This window comes from Agelaius phoeniceus, chromosome 19 (genome assembly GCF_051311805.1).
Source record: "Agelaius phoeniceus isolate bAgePho1 chromosome 19, bAgePho1.hap1, whole genome shotgun sequence".
In the NCBI taxonomy this organism is placed as follows: domain Eukaryota; kingdom Metazoa; phylum Chordata; class Aves; order Passeriformes; family Icteridae; genus Agelaius; species Agelaius phoeniceus.
In genome coordinates, this window is record NC_135283.1 from 12,389,393 (window position 1) to 12,406,682 (window position 17,290).

The window sequence follows — 17,290 nt, forward strand, 5'->3', positions numbered from 1 at the left end:
GAACGGCTGGGAGGGGAAAAAAATAAACGAAAAAAATTAAAAATCTCATTTAAGGATCTCAAGATTTCAGAGAAAAAGCAGAATTTGCCATCAGATGCCCCAGCAAGCAAAGCTTTGTCTCTATGGAAACACAAAAGCTCAGAGCTCCTGCCTGCAGAACTGGGATTAGCTGGGACTCCAGAGAGGGAACTGAGGCAGGGAGAGGCGCTCCCAGTACATCCCAGTACATCCCAGTTCAATTTATCCACGTGTCCAGGCTCACCCCAACACACCCAGAACAGCTGGAGCAGCTGCAGGGTCGTGGGGGAAAGGAAGGAAAAAAGGGGGGGAAAGGGAAAAAAGGGGGGGAAAGGGAAAAAAGGGGGGGAAGGAAAAGGGAAAAAAGGGGAGAGGGAAAGGGGAAAAAAGGGGGGGAAAGGAAAGGGGAAAAAAGGGGGGGAAGGGAAAGGGAAAAAAGGGGAGAGGGAAAGGGGAAAAAAGGGGGGGAAAGGAAAGGGGAAAAAAGGGGGGGAAGGGAAACGGAAAAAAGGGGGGGAAGGGAAACGGAAAAAAGGGGGGGAAGGGAAAGGGGAAAAAAGGGGGGGAAGGGAAAGGAAGGGAAAAAAAGGGGGGAAGGAAGGAAGAGGAAAAGGCAGTGAAAGGAAGAAAAGAAAAAAGGGGGTGAGGAAGGAAAAAAGAGGGGCCAGGGGAAGGGAAGGAAGGGAAGGAAGGGAGAGGAAACAAAGAGGGGGAAAGAAAGGGGAAAAGGGAGGGGAAAGGAAGGAAAAAAAAGGGGGGGAGGGAAAAGAAGGAAGGAAAAAATGAGGGGGGAAAGGGGGAAGGGAAAGGAAGGGGAAAAAGGGGGACAGGGAAAGGTCCCTTGTGTTGTTGAACCCTTTTGAGGCAGGGAAAAGGTGGAGACCCAGCTGCTGGCCAAGAATGGCAACGCTGCCCAGCTGGGGAAATTCCAGCTCAGGGGCATCCTGGTGTCCCCAGGGCTGCCTGTCCTGCTGTCCCCAGTGTCCCCAGTGTCCCCAGGGCTGCCTGGTGTCCCCAGTGTCCCCAGGGCCTCCTGGCCCCTCCAGGCACAATTCCCCCTCCTGCTCTGGGCCCTGCCAGCTGGCAGAGCTGAGGGCAAAGCCAATGTTTGCAGGAGCTGAGCTCCCTGAGCCACACCTGGGCCAGGCAGGGCTGGCCCAGAGCTGTGCCAGGGTGACCTGGTGGCCTCAGCTCCTCATCCTGCTGGGATTCCTGCAGAAATGCCAGCCCAGGGGTCCCCTACAGCCTCCAAGGGGGACAATCCTCACCCTGCAGGGAGCACAGCCGGCCCCTGTCACCCAGCAGGCACCCAGGTGGCACCAGGACACACCCGGGTGGCACAGCCAGGGCCACCTGGCACAGCCCAGCACGCAGGGGGGCAGGGGCACCACCCCAGAGCACATCCAGGTGCCCTCCAGCACCTGCAGGGTGGGGCTGAGCAGCTGGACTCGGTAATTAATGATGGAAACAAAGGGGAATTAATGAGTCTGGGTGGGGCCCCAGCACCTGGGCAGTGCCAGCCCCACATTCCCAAACCCCTGCACGGCTCCCAAACCCCTGCACGGTTCCCAAATCCCACAGTTCCAGGTTTTTCCTCCAGGAGAGAGCCCCACATTTCACACAGAGCCTCCATGGAGAGCTGCAGCTCTCCCTTCCCTCTCCTCCTGAGGGGTTAAAGCACAAATCCAGGCAGGCACAGAGCCCCCAGCCCATCCCAGTGCTCCCAGTGCCCCCAGGAAAGGGGGAATGGAACTGCAGAGAGCCAAGGGCAGCGTGGGCAGCTCGGGGGCCTGGAGCCCGTCCTCAGCAGGAGCATCCTGAGCCCTTCCCTGCCCTCAGAGAATCACCCAAGGGGCTTTAACTCGAGTGGAGAAGCAAACCAAGCGTGGAGGGGCTGCAGAGAGCACGGGGGAGGAGGAGGGGGAGGAGGAGGAGGAGGAGGCTGCACTCACCCCTGCAGCAAAGCCCAGGCTCCCATCCAGGATCCGCCTCTGGAAACAAAAGCAAACAAAACCACCCTGAGCTGGTGTGAGGGCACTGCCCACAGGGCTGGAGAGGCTCAGGTGGGGCTTTGGGCAGGAACTGTGCCCTGGCACGGGAGGAGGGGGTGCCCCTGGAGCCCTGGCAGTGCCCAAGGCCAGGCTGGGCACTGGGGTTTGGGCACCCTGGCACAGCTGGGGGGTCCCTGCCTCCCCCAGGGCAGTTTTCACCCCCTCCCCAAGGCAGAAAAGCCAAGTGCTGCTCAAAGGGAGCCTCCCTCAGCAGGCAGCTCCTGAATAAAGCATCACAAGGCTGAGGCATAAATAATGAATCCATCTGGGCAATCTGGAGCACCCTGGCCAGGAGGCCTCTAATTTTGGATCCAGGATGACTTAGAGCTCCCCAGTTTGCTCCTTCTGAGCAGGGACTGACCCAAATCCTGCCCTGGAAACGTGGCAGCAGAACCAGGTTAGAGGCAGGGGAGCTGCAGCTCCCACACAGAGCCCCAGGGGCACATTCCAGGCTCAGAAATTTGATTTCCTTCCCCTCCTGGGGATGGGAAAGGAGCTGGATTTTTCCTCTTCTCGCCCCTCAGAGCTGGGAGCAGGCAGGAAAACCCAGGCAGGAGCAGATCCTGTGGGGTGCCAGGGCTCACCTGGCCCTGGACTGGGATCCTGTGGGATCTGTGGGATCCCAGGGGCTCAGGGGCTGATCCCAAGGTCAGGATCCTGTGGGATCTATGGGATCCCAGGGCTGCCCCAGGCTCACCTGCCCTTGGATTGAAATCCTGTGAGATCTATGGGATCCCAGGGGTTCAGGGGTTGCCCTAGGGTTGGGATCCTGTGGGATCTGTGGGATCCAGGGCCCAGGGGCTGATCCCAAGGTCAGGATCCCGTGGGATCTGTGGGATCCAGGGCCCAGGGGCTGATCCCAGGGGTTCAGGGGCTGCCCTAGGGTTGGGATCCTGTGGGATCCCAGGGGGTCAGGGGCTGATCCCAGGGGTTCAGGGGTTGCCCTAGGGTTGGGATCCTGTGGGATCTAGGCCCCAGGGGCTGATCCCAAGGTCAGGATCCCGTGGGATCTGTGGGACCCCAGGCTCACCTGCCCTCTGGAGAACACGAACACCAGCGCTGACCCAGCTGCTGTCAGGGCCCAGGTGAGCAGAGTCCCCAGCAGTGCCTGCAGCCCTGGGCCCAGCCCCGGGATCATCCTGGCCTGGGAGAGAGGAGCAGCCTTGGGAAAACAGCCAGAGACCCCCAGAGAGCCCCAAACCCCACCCAGACCCCCCTGCAGCACAGCCAGCCCAACCATCCCCCCCAGGCTCCCTTTTTCCCCCTTAGGCCAGGCTTTGCAATTTAAGCTGAGCCCATCAGGACCCAGCAGATCCCACCTGGAGCAGAACCCCAGCAGGATTTGGGGTCACACCTCGCCCAGGCCCCTTTTTGTGCCCCCAGCCCGGTTTTCCTGGTGTGGAAGGTGAAAAACTTCACAGCACCTGCTCCTGGCACCTCGGGAAAGGGGAAATGGGCAACAAATCCCCGGGAATGGGCAATAAATCCCTGGGGAATGGGCAATAAACCCCAGAAAATGGGCAATGAGCACTGGGAATGGCCCAGGGAGCAGCAGTGCCACGGAAATCCAGCCAGGCTGGAAATCCAGATTAATGAATTTATGATACATGCCTGCATGGATATGTTTATGTGTAAATAAATGGAATACACAGGCATTGAGAGAATTATATGTGGACATACACGAAATATACAGGGATTGACAGGTTTATATGTGAATATATATGAAATAGGCAGGCGTTGATGGATTTATATGTGAATATATATGAAATATACACACACCAGTGGCAGCTCCAAAGGCTCTCCCAGCCCCCAGCCTCATCCCAAAGGCTTTTCCCAGACCCTGCCCAGCTCAGACCCTGCAGATTTCCCGGCTCAGACCCCCCCAGGAAGATGCCCCGTTCCTACAGGGGGTCCTACAGCCCTCCCAGGAGCACTCAAACACCCCCATATCCCCCTCCCCAATCCTTTACCGGCACCCCGGGGCCCTCCAGCCGTAGGGCCGGTCCTGGGACCCCCGAACCCCCAAACCCAGAGCTCCAGCCGGTGCCAGAATCCCCAAACCCGGAGCCCCGGGTGCTCCCAGGACCCCCAAACTCGGGGCCCCAGCCGGTCCCAGGACTCCCAAACCCCAAACCCGGAGCCCCCGGAACCCCGAGTCCCCAAACCCGAGCCCCCCAGGCCAACTCCAGGACCCCGCGCACCGCTGAAGCCGCTGGCTCACCCCGGGACCCCCGAACCCCCCAGCCCCGCATCCCCGGACCCACCGCAGGCCCCGAACCCCCCAAAAGCGGCGCCCCCGGTGCCCCGGCCGCTACCGGGACCCCCGGGACCCCCACACACGGGGCTGCGGGGCGGTGCCAGGGCCGGGTCAGTGCCAGAGCCCCCCGTCCCCACCCGGATCCGAACCCCGGTACCTCCGCCCGGGCCGGACCGGTCCCGCCGCCGCTTCCGGGTGCGCACACGTGTCCGCGGGCTGGCCCCGCCCCCCGGGGTTCTCAGCCAATGGCAGCGCGGCGGGGGCGGGGCCCGCCCTCGGCTCTGCGGTTGGTGCGGGCGCGGCGGCCTCAAAGCGAGGCGGGCGGGCGGCGCGGGTGGGCGCGATAAGGCGGCGTTGTCGCTGTCATGTCACTGTCACCGCTCCCTCCGTTGCAAAGAGAGCCCCGGACACAGCTCCGCCTTGGCACTGGAGTGCCCTGAGAGCCTCCTCCCTCCTTACTGCCACCCCCGCAACCAGCCTGGCTAATTAGCAATGTTAATGAGCTCGCATAGAGGCGAGCAGAGCTGGCTCCGTGGCTGTCCCCTGTCACTGTCACTCGAGGGGTGCAGCCACAGTCACCTGTCGCTCGTGGCTGTCACAGAATCCCGGAATTATTGAGATTTCTGGGGTCACCGAGTGCCACCCTGTCCCCAAGGTGCCACCCCCGGGGATGGCACTGAACCCTCCCTGGGCAGCTCCTGCGATGCTTCACAGCCCTTTCCATACAGGAATTCGCCCTGATGCCCTGGCACCCCCAAAAGCACCATCACAGGGGGCAGAGGTGGCACTGCCACCGATTGTCCCCGGTCACAGAGCCCGGTGTCCCCTCCTGTGCCATGCCACACGGAGCAGGGGTGGCAGAGGGACAGAAGGACACATCCCATGAGCAGAGGGACAGAAGGACACATCCCATGGGCTGTGTGCCACAGCCCCTGGCCAGCCCCAGCTGGGAAAGGTCAGGTTTGAACTCTCCTTGATTTAGGATTTAATCAATCTGGCCCCGGAATTGCTGCTTCCCTCATCAGCTGCAGGGCCAGGTGCCAGCTGGGAGGGACATGGGGACACCCTGGGGATCTGGGGTGACACTGTGACAGTGTGCTGGCAGGGCTGGGGACAGCTGTGACCCGGCAGGGGACACGGCAGGGCTGGCCCTGGGGACACAGGGACACGGCAGGGCTGGCCCTGGGGACACAGGGACATGGCAGAAATGGCCCTGGGGACACAGGGACACGCTGCCCCAGGCTGGGGGTGGCTGGCAGCGATGGCCCTGCCTGGGGACGTGTGGGTGGCAATGGGGACAGCTGTGGTGGCTCTGTGCAGGAGCATCAGCAAAATCAACTGCCACCCCCGGAGCCCAGTGACACTTCTGTGTGCGGGGACAATTCAGTGACACAGCCCTGCTTGTGTCAGTGTCACAGCCCTGCCTGTCCCAATGTCACATTCCTGCCTGTGTCAGGGTCACATTCCTGCCTGTCCCCTCAGGGTCACAGCCCTGTCCCAGGGTCACAGCCCTGTCCCAGTGTCACAGCCCTGTCCCCTCAGTGTCACATTCCTGCCTGTATCAGTGTCACAGCCCTGTCCCAGTGTCACATCCCTGCCTCTCCAGCAGGGAAGGAACAGGCCCAGAGCCCCTAAAATGCACATTAAACACCCAAAGGGGACAAATCTGCTGCCTTGTCCCATCAGGGTGACCGAGACCCCACACGGGGCAGCTCCAGGGAGCTCTGGGGCACCCAAATCCTTTGGGATTCTGTGCCATGAACTGTCTGGGGCAGAGAGGCACATCCTGCAGGGCTGGCAGCAGGCACTGCTGGCTGGGGGACGTCCCTGGGAAGGGCCAGCGTGTCCCTGCAATGTCCCTGCAGTGTCCCCTCCGTGCAGGCTGGGCTCAGGGCCGGGCTCTTGCTCAACCCAAATCCATCTGTGTCAGCCTGGAGCCAGCCGGGATGGCCAGACAGGCACTGAGGACACGGGGCTGTCCCCAAGGACGGCACAGGCGGGGTCACGGTCCCGTCCCAGGGCACACAGGGACGCTGCCATCCTCATCCTCCTCCTCCTCCTCATCCTCCTCCTCCTGCGGCCGGGAGGGACGCGAGGGTGCCCATGCCGGGCCGGGGGTTGTCACCAGCGGTGACATTGCCAGCTGGAACAAAGCCCGGCTGCCACCGCCAGCCTGTCCAGCCCCGGTTCAGTGCCAGGACCGTCACAGAGCCGGGATCTGCGGCCAAAGGTGGCCAAAGGCTCCTCGGTGTCAGCGCTCGGGGCCCCGGCCGAGCCCTGCCCGGCCCCTCCGAGATTAATGAACCAATCAGGGAGGCAATTAACGGCGGAGAGGAGGGCAGGGAGGAAGGAACCGGCTGTGGGGAGGGCAGGAGCTGGGATGGGGTGGGGTGGGGAGACCCCAGGGGTACAGAGGGGGATGTGGACACTGCCCTGGATCTGGGCTGTGGATGCTGCCCTGGATCCTGCAGGGTGTGGATTCTGCCCTTCATACCAGGGGTGGATGCTGCCCTGGATCCCAGATGTAAACACTGCCCTGGATCCTGTGGGATCTGGATCCTGTCCCTGACCCCGGCAGGTTCTGGATCCCGTCCCTGATCCCAGCAGGTTCTGATCCCGTCCCTGACCCCAGCAGGTTCTGGATCCCGTCCCTGATCCCGGCAGGTTCTGATCCCGTCCCTGATCCCGGCAGGTTCTGACCCCGTCCCTGACCCCGGCAGGTTCTGATGCTGCCCCTGATCCCGGCAGGTTCTGGATCCCGTCCCGGATCCCGGCAGGTTCCGATGCTGTCCCTGACCCCGGCAGGTTCTGATCCTGTCCCGGATCCCGGCAGGTTCTGATGCTGCCCCTGACCCCGGCAGGTTCTGATCCCGTCCCGGATCCCGGCAGGTTCTGATCCCGTCCCTGATCCCGGCAGGTTCTGATCCCGTCCCGGATCCCGGCAGGTTCTGATGCTGCCCCTGACCCCGGCAGGTTCTGATCCCGTCCCTGATCCCGGCAGGTTCTGATCCCGTCCCGGATCCCGGCAGGTTCTGGATCCCGTCCCGGATCCCGGCAGGTTCTGATCCTGTCCCTGATCCCGGCAGGTTCTGATCCCGTCCCGGATCCCGGCAGCCCCGGACGCCGCCCCGGGCTCAGGTGGCGGCGCCAGCGCCTCTCCGCCGCCATCCATCAGCGCTGCAGACGCTCCCGATTAGATCTGGCAGGCACCAGCCGGGTCCTGCCGCGCCTCGGGGCGCGGGGACGCTGCCCAGGCTGTTTGTCCGGATAATGAACAGAGAGAGGAGCCTCCCCCTGCCCGGGCATCCCTGAAACGCGGCCAGGCCGCCTCCAGGCACGAATCAGCGGAGCCGCAGAAGCACCCGGGGCTGCTGGGCTGGAGCTGGGAAGGGAAAAGGCAGGGAAAGGGCAGTGCCAGCCCGAGTGCCACCCCAGGGACAGAACAGCGCCGTCATCCCCGCCTGTGCTGGCCTTGTCCCCACGGCCACAGGGACAGCGGGGTCCCTCTGAGGGGGCTGGGGTGTCACAGAGCTGCTCAGGGCTGGCTCTCCGGAGAGAGACCATCATCATCATCATCATCATCATCATCATCATCACCATCAAGAAATTCACAGGGATCCTCGGGCTGGCTGCATAGCAAATCCTTCTCTTCTTGGGGGACAGCAGCTGCACCCCAGCACATCCCAGTGCATCCCAGCGCATCCCAGCCCATCCCATCCCATCCCATCCCATCCCATCCCATCCCAGCCCATCCCATCCCATCCCATCCCATCCCATCCCATCCCATCCCATCCCATCCCGCCCATCCCATCCCATCCCATCCCACCCCATCCCAGCCCAGCTCCCTCCATCCCAGCCCATCCCATCCCAGATCCAGGACAAAGGCCAGCTCACCCTACCCCTCTGTTGGCATCCCAGCCCAGCTCCTTACAACACTCATTTCCAGGACAGGGGTCGAGAGCTCTGTTTTTCCACAGGGACTCTTGTGGAGCAGCTGGGAAGGGATGGCAGAAAGCTGGGAAAGGTTTTTAAAGCCTCTCTGTGGTCACGTAACCCCCGTGCCTCTCTCCCAGGGGTTATTTTGGCCGTGTGGGAAGGGGCTGAGTGTTCCTCCTCTCTCCAGCCCTGCCAGTAAATCGCTTTTCAGCGCTGGGGATGCTTCCCAGGCAAAAGGACAAAGAGGAGTTTATCTGCCAGCACCAAACCAGCTGCTGGTACCGCGTCCCTCCAAAGCAGGGACCACCCAGGGACGCGGAGCACACTCTGCACCGGGCTTTAATTCAGCCCCAAAACCAGGCAGAGTGAACAAACAAATCCCTTCAAAAGGCTCAGCGATGGTTTCCTGACTCAGGCAGCTGCTGCTGCCCTCCTCCTGCACGGAGATCAGCTCCTCAATACCCACCGGGCCATCATTTCATTAATTTTATGGGGTTTTTAATGAAGATCCGATCTGGGTTCAGCCAGGCTGAACTGGCTGGATTCCCCCAGCTCCCCGGGCCCGGCTTCCCAACGAGGTGGAAGAGAAAGAGAGGCAGGGAGGGGCTGGAGCCCTGCTGCTCCCCAGGCAGCTCCAGGAGCTGGGGGCACCCTGAGGTTCCTGAGCCCCCTGGGCTCTCTGCAGCTGCCAGAGGCCCCTGCCGGCCAGGCCAGGGTGCTCTGGGTGCCTGGAGATGGCAGAGATTCGGGGAGGCAGCGCTGGGAGTGCCCCAGGCACGGCTGCCGAGGGAAGGACATCGCTGCTGGGCACGGGAAGCAGCCGGGAGAGGACAGAACAGCTCTGGAAAGGTCTCAGGGCACCAAACCCCTCGGCTGGGCTCGATCCTCGGGGATCCGATCCCCTTCACCCCCCCTCCCCTCCCGCTATTACCGGGACATTAATTCCCACATCCTCTTCAGCACAAGCAGCTTTTTCCTGCCTCCTAAAGATTAATGAGGCTGATAACGACCCCGCCGGTGCTCCAGGACCTGGTGGCTCTGGATCCGCCTTGGGAAGGGGATGGCGAAGTGAAAACGAGGAGCTCGCGGCCGCGCTCGGCAGCCTCAGCGCGGGGCTCTTTGTTCACTCCTAATTTCCTGCTCTCCATTGTCTCCTGGCCAAGTGATGGGAAGAGGGGCAGGAATGGAGATAATTTAATTGCTCTCAAGATCCCAAACAAACCTCTGTTAGAGGTTATCTGCCCCAAACCTCTCGTTTTTGGTCCTCCTCCTCCAGGGAGAGGCTGTGGCAGGAGCCACCTGTGCTGCACAAGTCCCCAGAGACCCCAAATGTTTCAGCATCACCTTCCAGCCTGGCCCAGATGGGAGGACCAGCAAGGACCTGCCTTGGCTTGGCCGTGGGGGCAAGATGCCAACTCCTGGGGTCAAGGAATTTCCAGCGTTCCAGGGAGAATTTGGGGATCTCAGAAGCCTTCTGGGTCACCCTCCATTGGGTCACAGCACGCTGCCCTCTCCCCGGTGGCTCTGCAGAAGCTGAGGCCGCGGCTGGAACCAAAATGTAGCGGGACAGTGGGGAGGCAGGGCTGGAGGCAGGGTGGGCACGGCAGGAGAGGGAATGGTGGTGGGAAGGGCAGGGCAGGGTGGGCAGGGCAGGGTGGGCAGAGCAGGGAGGGCAGCACAGGGTGGGGAGAGCAGGGTGGGCAGCACAAGGTGGGGAGAGCAGGGTGGGCAGCACAGGGAGGGCAGCACAGGGTGGGCAGAGCAGGGTGGGCAGAGCAGGGTGGGCAGCACAGGGTGGGCATCCCAGGGTGGGCAGAGCAGGGAGGGCAGTGTGGGGAAGGTGGACAGCACAGGGAGGGCAGAGCAGGGTGGGCAGAGCAGGGTGGGCAGCACAGGGTGGACAGCACAGGGAGGGCAGCACAAGGTGGGCAGCACAGGGCGGGCAGCACAGGGTGGGCAGAGCAGGGTGGGCAGCACAAGGTGGGCAGCCCAGGGTGGGCAGCACAGGGAGGGCAGCACAGGGTGGGCAGCCCAGGGTGGGCAGCACAGGGTGGGCAGCACAGGGTGGGCAGCACAGGGTGGGCAGCTCACGCTGGGCAGCCCAGGGTGGGCAGCTCGGGGCTCCTCGGGCTGTCCCCGCCCCGGCCCCGCAGAGCCGCCCCGCGCGGGGCGGGGCGCAGCCGGTGCGCTGGTCCAGCGGCGGAGCCGCGCCGGGAGCGGGTGCGCGGAGCCGTGCGGAGCCGTGCGGAGCCGTGCGGGGCGGAACCGAGCGCAGCCCAGCGGGGCACCGGCGCTGCCGGCGCCTCCCCGGTGCTCGCCGGGCCGGGCCGAGCCGGGCCGGGCCGGGAGGCGGCGGCGGGAGCAGGTGAGCGGCGGGGCAGCACCGCCCGGTGCCCTCTGCAGCGGAGACGCGGGGCCGGGGCTGGGGGCTGAGTTCGTCGCCCACCGGAGCCGCCCGGGCTCGTGTCCCGGTGCCGGCTGGGAGGGAAGGGGCTGCACCCGCCCAAGGGCCGGGAGAGAAGGAGGCTTTCCCTCGGTGCTCCCGGCATCAGTCGCACCCACCGGGACGCACCCGCTGGATTTGCGGAGTCCTAAAGGCTCCGGGATCGCCAGAGCCAGGAGGAGCTGCGGCACGCTCGGGGAGGCTGCTCGAGGAGGGGACACAGCCAGATGGGTTGGGAACCCCCCTGCGGGGAGCCTCTCTCCCGCTGAGCTTGGCAGCAGGATGGACAGATCCTCCCCAGGAATCCCTTCATTTCTATTTACTCCCTGATTTCTAGAATCTTCTCCTCTCTCCCCAGAGCCAGAGGGAGGATGACATCGGGGCTCCTCTGAGCCAGCAGCGCCCAGGGAGAGCCATGGAGTACGAGCTGCCCAACGCCACCGCCTTCTGGTTCTCGCCGGCCTCCCCCTTCGACAACTTCTCCCTGGAGGCGCCCACCAACACCTCCCAGAACGCCACGGGCCAGCACTTCGACCTGACCAGCAACGCCATCCTCACCTTCATCTACTTCGTGGTGTGCATCGTGGGGCTGTGCGGCAACACGCTGGTCATCTACGTCATCCTGCGCTACGCCAAGATGAAAACCATCACCAACATCTACATCCTCAACTTGGCCATCGCCGACGAGCTCTTCATGCTGGGCCTGCCCTTCCTGGCCATGCAGGTGGCCCTGGTGCACTGGCCCTTCGGCAAAGCCCTCTGCAGGATCGTCATGACCGTGGACGGCATCAACCAGTTCACCAGCATCTTCTGCCTGACGGTGATGAGCGTCGACCGCTACCTGGCCGTGGTGCATCCCATCAAATCTGCCAAGTGGAGGCGGCCCAGGACGGCCAAAATGATCAACGTGGCCGTCTGGGGCGTCTCCCTGCTGGTGATCATGCCCATCATGATTTACGCCGGGGTGCAGCACAACCACGGCAGGAGTAGCTGCACCATCATCTGGCCGGGAGAGTCGGGCGCCTGGTACACGGGGTTCATCATCTACGCCTTCATCCTGGGCTTCCTGGTGCCTCTCACCATCATCTGCCTTTGCTACCTGTTCATCATCATCAAAGTTAAGTCCTCGGGCATCAGGGTGGGCTCCTCCAAGAGGAAAAAGTCCGAGAAGAAAGTCACCAGGATGGTGTCCATCGTGGTGGCCGTCTTCATCTTCTGCTGGCTCCCCTTCTACATCTTCAACGTCTCCTCCGTGTCCGTCATGATCGTGCCCACGCCCGTCCTCAAGGGCATGTTCGACTTCGTGGTGGTGCTGAGCTACGCCAACAGCTGTGCCAACCCCATCCTCTACGCCTTCCTGTCCGACAACTTCAAGAAGAGCTTTCAGAACGTGCTGTGCCTGGTGAAGGTCAGCGGCATGGACGAGGCCGACCGCAGCGACAGCAAGCAGGACAAATCCCGCCTCAACGAGACCACGGAGACGCAGAGGACCCTGCTCAACGGCGACCTGCAGACGAGCATCTGAGTGAGGCACGGCGGGGTTTGTCCTGCCTGCGCCCCTCCCCGGCTGCGGCAGGGGGTGGCACCGGGGTCAGGGCAGCAATGCCACCTGCGGGCATGGCTGCGAACGCCCCGTGGCCTCGGGGCTCCTCTCTGCTGGGCTGGCTCTCGAGTGCTGGGAAGGATATAGGGGTCAGGAGGAGCCGCCTCGCCAGCAAAACAAAGACAACTCGCGGCGACACCAAAGTGCCGCCACAAGTGGGCACAGGTACGGCCGGGGTCCCCCGTGCCACCCTCGGGGCCGGCTGGCTTTGGGGCTCTGCCCCTGGACGCAGCGTGGGACCTCAGGAGGAGCCGAGGCCACAGGTGTGTGACAGCACGGGGACGCACCTGGTGGGATCGCCCGGCGAGTGTCGCCTCCCCTCCCGAGGCGACCAGGATGTTCGGGATTGCGTTTTCCCCGGTTAATCCTTGCTGTGCCGCGTGTCCTGCCGCAGCCCTCTGCCCGGAGGGGACACGCCAGCGCGGAGGGGACATCCCCACGGGAAGCAGCCGTGCCCCTCTGACGCCGCCCTGCCGTGCCCCGCCGCTGCCGAGCCCTTTCCCTGGCCCTGCCGCAGATTTTCTGCTCGGATGGAGAATTTTCCCCCTTTGCCCTCCCCGGTGGCCGCTGCCCCTCCCTCGCTCCCTCCGGCCGGTCCCACGCTGCGCCGGGCACCGAGAGCGCTCCGCTCCCTGCTGGGAAAGCCTTGGAAGTGTTTGGGCGGCGGTGACACCCTGGAGAAGCCTGGCACGGGCTGCCAGCGGCTCCTGCACCCGGCTCACGCCGGGGTCTGTCCGGCCTCGGCTCCGAGGATCTCGGGGCTGACACCTCCCTGCTCCTTCCAGGCAAGTCACGCCGGAGGCAGGGGCGATGGAGAGGATGGGGATGGGCGGGGGGGGCTGGAGACTCGCTCCCCACCCTTGTCCGAGCCGAAGGGAGCGGGCGGAGCAGACAACGGGGCTGCCAGCAGCCGGGAATCCATCCCCTGGATCCTGTATGGGGCAGGGCAGTACGGATCCATCCCCTGGATCCTGTATGGGGCAGGGCAGCACGGATCCATCCCCTGGATCCTGTATGGGGCAGGCCAGCACGGATCCATCCCCTGGATCCTGTATGGGGCAGGGCAGCACGGATCCATCCCCTGGATCCTGCACTGGGCAGGGCAGCACGGATCCATCCCCTGGATCCTGCACTGTGTGAGGGCAGCACGGATCCATCCCCTGGATCCTGTACTGGGAAGGGCAGCACGGATCCATCCCCTGGATCCTGCACTGGGCAGGGCAGCACGGATCCATCCCCTGGATCCTGTATGGGGCAGGGCAGCACGGATCCATTCCCTGGATCCTGTATGGGGCAGGGCAGCACGGATCCATCCCCTGGATCCTGCACTGTGTGAGGGGCGGCGGGGCTGGCCCCACACCCGCTCCATTTGCCTTCCCAAGACTGTCCCGAAGCTTTCAGCTCTGTCCCTGTCCTGTCCCTGGCTGCCCTCCCAGCCCCAAAGCCGGGCTCTGACCCCTCCCCAAGCCCCTCCTTGTCCAGCGCGGCGGGAGCTGCAGGGAAAGCCCAGGGGAGAGGGAGAAGCGGCGGCTTCCTGGCGGAGCAGCAGCGCGGGGCTGTGCCAGAGGCCGGATCCGTTCGCAGGCCCCTGCTGCACAGCCGAGCCGTGGGAACGGGGGTTTGGGTGGAGAGAGCTCGCCCTGCCCCGTGCCCCCGCCCTGGTGCCACCATCGCCGGCAGAACGGAGCCTGCAGCCCGCAGCACTAACGGGGTGGGAGGAGAGGCTGCAGCAGCAGGGGCCACCTGCCTGCGGTGCCACTTGCTCAGCCGGGCCGTGCTCCATCCCAAACTTCGGCTCTGGCTGGAATTTGCCCATGGCTGTGCCCAGCTTCTGCCGCAGATGCCAGCCTGGGCCACCCCATCCTGCTGTGCCACCCCTGCCAGCTCCCAAAAAGGGCTCAGTGCCAGGCTACCTGCTCCCGGCTCTGTTGGACGCTGCATTTACTGCAAGACAAAGCAGAGCCATGTGAGCGATTGTTTGCTTTTAACTCTTTCCTGCTCCTCCGAGGAACAGCGCCAGCGCTCAGGTGCCCGTGTGTGGCACCTCCCTGTCCCCTGGCTGGGCACGGAGGTGGCAGCGCGGCTGAGCCCGGGCTCGGGGCACGGCTGCAGGAATTGCAGCAGCTCCGGGGCACGGGGAGAGCTCCGGGAGGGCCGGGAGCGGGGCTGGGCTCGGTGTCATCGCCGCAGCGATGCGTCAGTGCCGCCGCCGTGGGCACTCGGAGGGGGCGGTGTGTGCGCCGAGGGCGGGCGTGCGATGGGCAGGGGGATGTGAGAGTGATGGGGAGGGGATGTGTGAGTGATGAGGAGGGGGCTGTGTGATGGGCAGGGGCTCTGTGAGTGATGGGGAGGGGCTGTGTGATGGGCAGGGGATATGTGAGTGATGAGGAGGGGGCTGTGTGATGGGGAGGGGGATATGTGAGTGCTGGGGAGGGGGATATGTGAGTGATGACAAGGGGGATATGTGAGTGATGACAAGGGGGATGTGTGAGTGATGGGGATGCCTGATGTGGAGGGGGATGTGTGGAGCCCCCAGAACTCACCTGCAGCCAGGCCAAACCCGATTTGACCCCATCCCAGCCGTGTCCGTGCAAGCCCTGCCACCAAAATCCCCATGGATGAGGGGGGGACCCCTGCTCCCAGCAGCTGCACCTCCCTCTGCACTGGTTTGTTGTGATTAACCCCGGGAAAATGCAGAAATCCTGGGAATTCCCTGCCCAGGTCAGCTCTGTCCCGGCAAAGCCCCAGGCAGTGACGCTTTGGGTGCTCAGAGTGGGATCTGAAATGTGTCCCCGCTTTGCTGGGATGGGGATCAGGGGCTGCAGGTGAGGGCTGAGGGGCATGGGGCACTGCCACCACCATCCCAAAGGCCACCGAGGCAGGATGCAGCGGGGCAGGGGCACCAGGGCTCTCCTTGGCCGCCTTTCCACAGCTCACCGAGGAAAAAAAGGGCAGGAAAGCAAAATGTGCCGAGAGGGAGCTGCAGCCACGGCCCAGCAGTGCTGTAAAAGCAGCAAAATAAAACCTTCTGCTGTTCATTGCTGACTAATAAACATCAGCCCCGCTGCTGCTGCTGCTGCTGCCGCCAGTAATGAAGTTTTTCTTCCCAGCCACTTGATTTTAGTGGGAACTTGACCTCAGATTGGATCTGCTCTGCTCAGGCTGCTGCTGCTGGGATGAGGAATCTCTGCTGGTGACTGCAGAGCCAAGAGACTGAGCCTGCAAGTGCTTCACACACAGCCCAGCCCTGGGCAGCAGGGAGTGGTGGCAGCTCCTGCCTGGAGAGGCAGGGAGGGCATTTTCCCAAATCCCAGGGGTTGGGAAGCACGGATTGGGGTGTGCCACAAGCTCCCTGGGCTGCCTGGAGCTGGGTCACTCCAGCACCAGCCTGACATTCCCAGTGAGGCCTCCCCAAAACCTGGGAGAACCAATTCCCCTTTTCCTCAGGGTGCCACAAACTCCCTGGGCAGCCTGGAGCAGGGGGCTCGGTGATTCCTGAACCAATTCCCCCTTTCCTCAGTGTGCCACAAGCTCCCTGGGCTGCCTGGAGCAGGGGCCTGGATCACTCCTGAACCAATTCCGCTTTTCCTCAGGGTGCCACAAGCTCCCTGGGCTGCCTGGAGCAGGGGCCTGGATCACTCCTGAACCAATTCCGCTTTTCCTCAGGGTGCCACAAGCTCCCTGGAGCAGGGGTCTGGATCACTCCTGAACCAATTCCCTCTTTCCTTAGTGTGCCACAAGCTCCTGGAGCAGGGGCCTGGGTCACTCCTGAAGCTTTCCAGTCCCAGCGAGGCCTCCCCAAAGCCTGTGGGAACCAATTCTCTTTTCCTCCTCTCCACTGCTTCCCCAGAGAGGCTGAGGGGTGGCCCCACAGCTGCCCAGTCCCACGGATGCACCTGCATGGGGACATCCCTGCTGTCCCCTCCCTCAGCGCCGCGTCCCCTCGGACCCAGCCTGGGTCTGGGCACTCTGCTGTGCTCCAGAGCCAAATCCTGCTCAGGTGGGCAGGAGGGGCTGGGGCTGGACCCAAAACCTTCCCAGAGCATCTCTGCAGCTCCTTGTGTTGGCTCCACGTTGCCTTGGACTGAAATCATCTCCTGACCTGCACTGCTGCGTGTGCGAGGGTTTCCCCTCCCTGCCACGATGGGAAGAGCTTTGTCTCTGTGGGACACTGAGAGCTCCAGAACTGCCCAGCTCCCCATCCCAGGCAAGGAGAGCTCCCAGACTCCGATCCAGCCTCAGAACTGATCCCAAACTGCTCAGGGAGAGCCTCCATCCCCTCCCTGCTGCTGCTCCCGGGGGGAATCACCAGCAAAGGACACAGCAGAGCCCAGAGCTGCCTTCCTGCTGCTGCTGCCAGCCCAGGGCAGCCCTGCCCTTCCCTGCCAGCCTCTGACACCCAGCCTGAGGGATTCCAGCTCCACTCCCTGCCTGCTGCAGGGCCTGGACTGCGAAAAGCCAGGAGAGGAGAGCCAGCCTGGGAGGATCCTCCTCTTGTACAAACATTTCGTATTTCTAAGAATCGAAACTTAAAATTCCATCACTCCTCCGGCTCTGTCCTGACCAGGAGATGCTGAGGGATGCAAAACCTGGCCACTCCCTCTATCCATCCCTCCATCCATGGATTCCATCCCTCTATCCATGGATTCCATCCCTCCATCCCACCCCACACCATGTCTGATTGTAAATACATGTAAATTGTATATTCTGGGTGTGCCCAGGGGGGGTTTTCTCTTCACTCACACAGCCCCACAGGGCACCCTTGGCTCCCTCCCCGTGTGCCAGGGGGTTGGTGGCACCAGGAGGTACCACGGAGGCTGCTGCCACTCTGCCAGGTGACTTTTGCAGGGCAAGGGGGGTGAAGGGAGGTCTCTGTTCCCTGCAGGGCCCCCAGCAGCCCTGTCCACCCCCTGTGTCCGTGTCCTGTCAGTGGCTCTGTGGTGACCAGGCCGTGCCCAGGCCGTGTCCCTGCTCCCAGCCCC

At 63.3% G+C, this 17,290-nt stretch overlaps 2 protein-coding genes across 6 annotated transcripts in view; one reads left to right on the forward strand and one right to left on the reverse strand.

Annotated features, from left to right (window-relative positions):
* SLC39A11 (solute carrier family 39 member 11) overlaps nucleotides 1-4,704 on the reverse strand; it is a 75,440-nt gene extending 70,736 nt beyond the window's left edge. The window contains exons 1-3 of one of the 5 annotated variants that reach the window (XM_054644976.2): nucleotides 4,484-4,704; nucleotides 3,100-3,213; nucleotides 1,971-2,009 (exon numbers count right to left, since the gene is read on the reverse strand). In XM_054644976.2, coding sequence (XP_054500951.2) covers nucleotides 1,971-2,009; nucleotides 3,100-3,207 — 147 coding nt within the window. In that variant the 5' untranslated portion in view covers nucleotides 3,208-3,213; nucleotides 4,484-4,704. The other 4 variants (XM_054644975.2, XM_077188277.1, XM_077188275.1 and 1 more) reach the window with 4 other exon arrangements.
* A 5,728-nt stretch (nucleotides 4,705-10,432) lies between these two features.
* On the forward strand, nucleotides 10,433-14,602 carry SSTR2 (somatostatin receptor 2). Its single transcript, XM_077188287.1, has 2 exons — nucleotides 10,433-10,627; nucleotides 11,064-14,602. The coding sequence occupies exon 2, from the start codon at nucleotides 11,121-11,123 to the stop codon at nucleotides 12,228-12,230; it is 1,110 nt and encodes a 369-aa protein (XP_077044402.1). The 5' UTR covers nucleotides 10,433-10,627; nucleotides 11,064-11,120; the 3' UTR covers nucleotides 12,231-14,602.
* Nucleotides 14,603-17,290: the final 2,688 nt, after the last annotated feature.